Consider the following 8,501-nt stretch of genomic DNA (forward strand, 5'->3'; position numbering starts at 1 on the left):
GTAAAGCAATTATTGCGTATTATGATGAAATTTAATAATTATCGCAGACTCATTTCGAGTGAGAGGTACATGAATTTTTTGACTTTCGTTTAGATAAAATTCTCTTTCGTTTCTTCAGATTTTGCGCTTCTGCAGCCTCTTCCAAAAATTACTTTTTACTTATTTATAATTTTTTTTTTATTGAGAATTATATAGCATTCTAATAAATTGATGGTAAAGGTGACAAGGAGAAATTTTTGTATTTATTAATCCTCCGTGTATTTTTTTTTCATTCTTTTTTTGACTTCTTCTCGTATTCGAGATTACGGCGCGTATAAATTGGTGGGCGCGTTCCCCTGACGGCATCATTCGCTCGAGACTCATCGGCGCAACAAGATGAAAATCTTTGTGGTAAGATTCGGGTTTTTTTTCTTTGGATTTATGATTATTAAATTGTATTATTTTTTGTGCAGATCGTTCTGTTGGCCGTTGCGGCGTGCGGAGTCCAAGGCACCGGTTTGAGGCTGCTCCAGAAGTCTCTTTCGCTCTCCGCAGGACTTTCGCATGGATCAGGACACGGAGTGCAAGTGCAGAAGCACTTCGAAGTTGGAGGACCGGCGCCGGTCAGGTACCAGAGGATCTTGAATAAAGAGGCCGAAGTGCAGCAGGTTGGATCTGGAAAGTACACCTCCAGTGGACACCAAGAGGTTGTTGGTCATCAGCAAGGAGGTGTTCAAGAACAAGCTCAGTATGGTGGGCAACAGCAAGGAGTTTCTGGAGGTGCTCATACTCAGTACGGTGGACACCAAGTAGTTGAAAGTTATCAACAGCAAGGAGGTGTTCAAGAACAAGCTCAGTATGGTGGGCAACAGCAAGGAGGAGTTTCTGGAGGTGCTCAAGTACAATACGGTGTACATCAAGAAATTGTTGGTCAACAGCAAGGAGGATTATCTGAAGGCGTTCAAGCTCAATTCGGTGGACACCAAGAGATCGGAGGTCAACAGCAAGCAGGATTTTCTGCCGGCATTCAGACCCAATTTGGAGGTCAACAGCAAGGAGGATTCTCGAGCGGTCAATTCGGTGGACAACAGTTCGGACAAGGTTTTGAATTATCCGGAATTCCTCAAGCTCCCATCGACTTGGGAACATCAGTGGGTCTCCAGACTCAGACCGTCAAGCAAGTCATCACCATCACCAAGGAGCAGCCGGTGCACATCCCGCAACCCTACCCAGTGACCGTCACCAAAGAGGTGAAAGTACCAGTTCCTCAACCCTTCCCAGTGCACATCCCAAAACCGTACCCGGTCCCAGTTCAAGTAAAAGTCCCGGTGCACGTACCGAAACCGTACCCGGTGAAGATCACCCAGCAGGTCCCAGTCAGGGTTCCCGTCTACGTTAAGGTACCACATCCAGTCAAAGTCCCCGTACCAATCTCTAAACCTTACCCCGTCAAAGTGGTGAAAGAAGTTCAAGTCAAGATTCCCACTCCTGTCTACGTCAAGGTCCTAGTGCCGATCAACAATCAAGTGAAAACGACCACCGATTACAACCAACACCAAACTGGATCGCAACAAGTCTACCAATCCGAAACTCAATTCCAAGGTAGTAATTTCCAAGCCCAACAACAATTCGGAGCCGCCCAAGGTGCCGATTTCCAAAATCAAGGAATCCAAAGCCAAACTCAGTTCGGTGGTGCTCAAACTGATGATTTTCATGCCCAACAACAATTTGGAGGTGTCCAAGGTGCCGAATTCCAAAATCAAGGAAGCTCAGGGTTAGGAGGAATCCAAAGCGCTCACTTCCAAAGCCAAACTCAATTTGGTGGAGCCCAAACTGGTGATTTTCACACCCAACAACAATTCGGAGCTGCCCAAAGTGCCGAATTCCAAAATCAAGGAATCCAAAGCCAAACTCAGTTCGGTGGTGTCCAAACTGGTGATTTTCACAGCCAACAACAATTTGGAGCCGCCCAAGGTGCCGAATTCCAAAATCAAGGAATCCAAAGCCAAACTCAATTCGGTGGTGCTCAAACTAATGATTTTCATGCCCAACAACAATTCGGAGGTGTCCAAGGTGGTGATTTCCAAAGTCAAGGAGGCGCAAGTGTAGGAGGAATCCAAAGCGAAAAGTACGAAACCCAAAGTCAATACGGAGGTGTGCAAGGAGGTGATTTCAATGCCCAAACCGTTGAATTCCAAAGTCAAGGAAGCTCTGGTCTAGAAGGAATCCAAAACGTTCAATTACAAACCCAACAGAAATTTGTAGGCGTTCAAGGTGGTGATTTCCATGCCCAACAACAATACGGAACCGCCCAAGGCGCCGAATTCCAAAGTCAAGAGAGTTCCGCTTCAGGAGGAATCCAAGCCGCTCAATTCCAATCCCAAAATCAATTCGGTGGTGATTTTCATGCCCAACAACAATTCGGAGCTGTCCAAAGTCACGAGAGCGCAAGTGTAGGAGCCGCCCAAAGCCAAACTCAATTCCAAGGCGGTGATTTCCATGCTCAAGAACAATACGGAGCTGCCAAAGGCGTAGAATTCCACGCTCAAGAAAACTCAAACTTGGGAGGAATCCAATTCCACGCTCAAAACCAAATCGGAAACATCCAGGGCGGCGATTTTCAATCGCAAAATCAAATCGGAGGTAGTGGACAATTCCAAGCTCAAGTCCAGAATGCCCACAGTCAAATAGTGGCTGCGCAAAATGCTCAGTTCCAGCAGAGCCAGGGAAGCTCTACCAGTTTCGGAAATGTGCAAGGATCGAAGTTCCAGGCCGGTTTCGGCGAAGGTTACGACAACGCTCACGACGATGATGCCAACACCCAACAAATCAACTTCCAAAAGGTGCAGACCGGAAAGTTTACCATCGGAGGCGGAAACTTCCAAGATGCAGGCGTCGGCTTCCAGAAGACTTTCTCTCAGTACGGCCAATCAGGACACATCAACGGTTACGTTCCCAGCAAAGTGGGCGGCATGTACGCCAATCAAGGCTACAACACCTACGCTTCACAATGGAAATGGTAGACTAGTTACCTGATTACTTTAGTTAATTCCTTCTGTACATACAATAATCTTTTTTATACACAATAAAATACATTTTTTTAAAAATTAATGCAATAACTTTATTGCTTATAGTTTTAACTTTAATTTACGCATCAAAGAATGGATAACGATGAAGTTAATGACAAATCAGCAATTAACCGATTTCCAGTGTGAGTTTGATCGATTTTTTGTTCTTGTTGTTGCTTTTACTTGATTCTGTTGGAGTGGAAGTAGCAGAACATTGGAGATCTTTTGGAAACCGGTTTACTGTTTTGGGACGTGAACCGGCACTTTCACTGATCGACGCAAAATATATATATATTTAAATTAGTGAATGTTAAATTATGTTTGTTTTATCTACCATTATCGCCTAGATCGAATTCGAATGGTGGATCATCAACGTCTTTCTCTCCTTCATCATCATTATCGATGTTGTTGTTGTTGTTATTATTGTTTGTGCCACGCCTTCTGCCCTCCTCTTTCTTCTTCAGCTGCTGCTGCTGCTGCAGAGGCCGCAGAATCCTCTGCAACTTTCTCCTCGTCTCGCCGTCATCGATCTTGAACAATCTTGGATATTTTAATCGGAGCGAAGAAAGGGAATCGTCCACGGTCGAGGTCACCGTAACTTCCGTGCCGTCATCTCGCCTTCTACGCCTTTCGCCGTCTCGTAATTTCGCCACTGTCGGACACGTCACGACGCTTAAACAGAGCAAAATCTAAACTGAAACGTATTCAAATTCGCTGATGGACGCGTGCAAATTTCGCACCTTCAATATATCCATTTTTCTGGCAGCGAAAACGTCAGAAATATTTAAAAAAAAAACGTCTGGAAATGTTTAGATAATCTCAGATAATCCAATGACTTCATGTTTTGTTGTATAACTAGACACAGGATCAGATAATTTATCCCGTCCTTCGCGGAATGGAATAGGAAGAAGTTCCAGAAGTTCCTCACCAGACACTAGAACTACACCAGTATAAAGGATGTAATATAATTTGTTAATTAATTTCTATATACATTTGGTTAATACTTCAAATGCTTTTAAATCTCCTTGGATTCGTTTCGTGTAACTCTTTACGACTTCCTTCTATTATGTATTGAATTAGGTACTTCGTGGCTTGTTTTGATAACTTACACTCATTTCCTTTATATTATCTAATATCATTTCGGAATGTTCTTAGAATTCTTTCACACGCAGTTCGTTTTTTTTAAACTAATTCTTTATATCTAAAAAATAACAACTAATAATATAAGATTGGTACGTAATCGCAGTAATTTACATTAATTTAACTTTTTCTACGTTATCTTTGCAAAGACTAATTTCCTCCAGGCTTTTCTGGATGCCTTCGTACTTCTTAACCATAGTCAAAATCTTCTTTAGGATCTTGCTCTCTTTATCGTCGAGCAATCTCAGATAACTTTGACGCATCTCAAGCTTCAACTCCATCTGATTATTCTCCACATCCAATTTAGCAATTTCGATTCGTTCCGTTTCAGAATGTTGCATGAGTTTAGTCCATTTTTCCTAAGAAGTTTTTAAAATCCTAAAATTCTCCATGTTTTAAATTGAAGATTATAATTGCGTGACTATTAATTACGTCAACAACATTGGGTCTTCCAAATCCTGTAGTAGGAGCCATCAATTCATTGACCTCCTCCGGCTCCAAACCCAAATCTAGTATATAGTTGTTACTTTTGAAGATTGAAGATTCCACCTATTCATGAATTGAAAATTAACATTTTGCATTAAACTAAGTTATCAATATTTACTTCTCGCTTAATTTCAATATTGCCTTTATCCAATTTAGTGATTTTATTCATATTGTAGTCGCGTTTCTCTTGCAACAATCCGAAAGTGTTAAGATCCTCGGCAATTTTCGTTCGAAGATCCGACAAATCGTTTAATCCATTTGCTTCAAGCTTATCTTTAAGTTCACTATTGATCTCATTCAGATTCTTCAAATCTTCATCTAAAAAGCTATAGTATTATATGATTATGATTACTATTAATAAAATCATTCAATAAACCTAAATCATTATCAGTTTGTTTGAACTATTCAAAGACTTTGTCATAACAAGAAGTAATGCTTTCAAGCTGAGACAGTTTTTACTCTTCATCTTCTATGGAACTTGAGACATTTCTAGATGTTGTTGGTATCCAAATATTCTTATACTCGTGCATCAACAATAAAATTACAAAACAAACCTCACATCACTTCGGATATTTCTTTTACATTGCTATTTGTTGTGATAGCTTAGGTTTAATGTGTATGTTTGGTTGCATATAACGCAACTACGAACATTATTAAAGTTCTGATTAGTATGATAAATTTTCAATAATATGAGACTTTAATGTTTTATTACAATAATTCAAATGAATCTATTTAATAAAATGACAATTATAGTAACTACAAATTAACCAGATTGAAGATTCTCCAAGTCTACTGAAGGGAATGAATATTTTAATATATTGGGTTTTAAAAATTGTCTAGAGATTCATTTTTAAATAAGTTTTTATTGAAGAAATTGAAATAATTTATTAATTCTTCATAACATTCAGTTCACATTTATGAAACATCGATAAATTAATAAAATATATTATTAATTATTTGACACATAGTATATATATATATATTTATATAAAACATCGAAAAATTGTTTGTTATATAAAAAATAGCACGAAGTTTTGTACGCTCGGGTTTCGTTTAAAGATCCTCATCAACCATGGTACAGTTCAGGCAAATCTTCCTGCTGCATTCCAAGCAGACTGGCCTCTTGCAGTTGCAGCAGAGGTAACAGGTCTTCCGCCTCTTCTTCGCAGGACAAACGAAGCATATCTTGCGCTCCTCCCTGGGCAACTTATCCAGATCGACGTCCCTCATTTCGATGGTCACGCCAAGTATTCGTTGTATAGTTGTGCGAAGTTCGCGGGGTAAATTCGGATTGGTCATTCGTGTCTCCATGTACGGTGTCACCAGCTGCTTGGCAAGCGTCCTCATGAAGTCCACTCTGGTGCTCTGCCTGTTCTCCACGTAGCTCTGATGGATGATGTGAGCGTTCACCGCGCTCATATCGATGATCTTGAAGAAGACGGCCATGGACCACCGTCTCGTTCTTCGGCTGCAGGAGTAGGCGGCGCATTTACCGTCCAAGTTTTTCACGCCCGATTTTGTCGCGTTGTAGTAGGATAAGACGTGCTCCGGTTTGTCGTCTTCCTTTTCTGAGCGATGCATGGACGAGAGCAGGATCACGGATTTTCCCTTCTTCGGGACGTGCGAAACGATCACGGTGTCCTTGTTCGCTGAATATATTGCTGAACCTACGGATCTGCTCCTCGATGGTAGGAATTGCGTCGGTATGTCCGGGCTGTGCTTTTTCAAAGTACCAACGCACGTTAATCCATACACCTTTAACACTTCGACAAGTTCCATTGATGTATACCACGTATCCGTTGTGACGTTTATGTCTGTTCCTATGATTGGTTTGCAGAGCCGTATGGCAGCTTGGGTCGGAGCGCTGTAAAGTTTCTCGTCGGCGTTCAAACCGAAGCCGTCGCTTCCTTTTCCCGTATACAAGTAAACGTTGTAAGCGTAATTGTTTCTGGCGTCCGTCAGACATTGCATCTTCAACCCGTACTTGTCTCCTCTATTAGCCATGTACATTCTGAAGGAGCAAGGTCCGCTGCATTCGATGAGCATCTCGTCGATGTTGGCGCAAGAACCGATGGAGAAAACCGCTTGTGAGTTGTCGTTGAAGCTCTTTATCAACTCGCTGACTGCGGTTCCTTTATCCATCAATTTCCTCTGCTCGCGATCCTCGCAATTATCGAACCGCAAACAGAGGAGTAACACTTGGAATCTCTTTGCCGAGAGGACGGCTCGGAAAATATCGCGACCAGTCCCATCGGTTGCGAATAACGCGGATATGTTCTCGTGGTTCGATCGGAAAACGCCCGAGTAAAGCAGAAGTCCCAGGAAAGCGCGTACCTCGAACTCGCAGCACTCCCGCAGCTCCGTCCTGTTCGGATTCATCGATTTCTTCCTGGTCTTCGCCAGTTTCCTGTTGGTGTACAATATGATGTTCTTGAGCATGGCATCACCGAAGATGAACTCCCAAGCGGTGATCGGTTCTATGTAGAGACCGAGCTCTTTCGCCGGCGGCCGAAGCCCGGGCAGTTTCAGCTCGAAATCGATGTGGGGTTTCGTCACGACCACCGGCTGCTCCTCCGACCACTGCGTATTACTGTAATAACCCTCCTCGCTACTTACTGCCGTTGGTACATCGTCGTCTTCCGATTGCTCCGATCTGCTGTCGTGATCGCTGTCCACCACGATGTCCACCTCAAAATCTGAGTCGGAGAAGTCCTCCTCGGAGTTCATCAATAGATCGACGTGCTGCTGCTGCATCTGCAGTTGCACGGACGGAGGCGCCGGCTGGTAGAGGACCTCATCGAAGATCACTTGAGACGGCCCCGAGTTCGGATCCATATTTGGAATTTGTTGTTATTTTCGTGAAATAAACCGGGGGTTGGAGGCCCAGCCCTGAGGGAGGGAGGGCTTTGGTGGCGGCGGCTGTGGAATTACCGTGCAGGGACCTCTATGCGTGGGAGTATCGCGGGCAGCACATCTGTTGCACGGGATTATTATATATTGACTTAGTTGGACTCCCTGGAATCGCGGTGGCGCTCGTAAATTTCACCGTCTCCGCAGCCGCCGCCACCGCCGCCTCCCTCGATTCATATAAAACGCGAGAAATGGTTATTGGTTTATTATTATATAAAATATATTCTCCTAAGTATATCACAATTAAAATACAAAGATATTCTTCGCCTAGTGGACTTGTATAAGGTAGTAATGTAGATAGAAATTACAGCATGATGACGGTGGGTGGGAAAAGCATTATACATATATAAACTGGAGCGCCGAAACGAGGATCAGAGCCAGGCTAAAAATAGTGCCGTAATTGCACGGGGCGCCGCCGCTGCTGCCACCGCCTCCTCCGATTCCCAAATCACTGCTGGAATCCACGTGCTCCAGCATGCTCATCCTGATCAGTCGGCCGTACAGAGGTTGCGTGGGTCGGAAGTTGTGCGACATGTTCATGCCGTGCTCGTCCTTTAACTGTCTGAACACCTCGATCTGCAAAACAATTATTTACATTACATTCATTTAATCTGATCAGGGTCTTTATCTCAATTACATTCACAATTTACTCATTGCAACGAAAGCACATTAAAAATAATCAATAACTTTGCACCTTTCTATGACATAATTTCCATGACAATCTTTATGAATAATTATTTACCAATGTCAATAATTAGTGCATATTGTTAATCATCAATTATACCGGCCAACATATGTCCTTGTAACAATTGTAAATAAAATTAGAAGTTAAATTATTAACAACTAGATTTAAGTACTAAATTCCAATCAGTTACTAAATCTACTAATAGTTCTCTGATGATGTCTTCAATTTTATCA

General features: G+C 42.5%; 2 protein-coding genes across 2 annotated transcripts; one reads left to right on the plus strand and one right to left on the minus strand.

The window, feature by feature from the left end:
* Positions 1-431: 431 nt before the first annotated feature.
* Positions 432-3,031, plus strand: LOC108564840 (the record flags this gene model as incomplete). The annotated part of the gene is made up of 2 exons (XM_017923998.1): positions 432-759; positions 817-3,031. Coding segments are annotated over 2 exons (2,514 nt in total), but the record flags the coding sequence as incomplete, so codon positions are not given.
* Positions 3,032-5,726: 2,695 nt separating this feature from the next.
* Positions 5,727-7,508, minus strand: LOC108564841. Its single transcript, XM_017923999.1, has one exon. It carries the CDS (start codon positions 7,506-7,508, stop codon positions 5,727-5,729), a length of 1,782 nt encoding a protein of 593 aa, XP_017779488.1.
* Positions 7,509-8,501: the final 993 nt, after the last annotated feature.

The sequence above is a fragment of the Nicrophorus vespilloides genome, unplaced genomic scaffold, assembly GCF_001412225.1.
Source record: "Nicrophorus vespilloides isolate i.1.1-1 unplaced genomic scaffold, Nicve_v1.0, whole genome shotgun sequence".
Lineage (NCBI taxonomy): Eukaryota > Metazoa > Arthropoda > Insecta > Coleoptera > Silphidae > Nicrophorus > Nicrophorus vespilloides.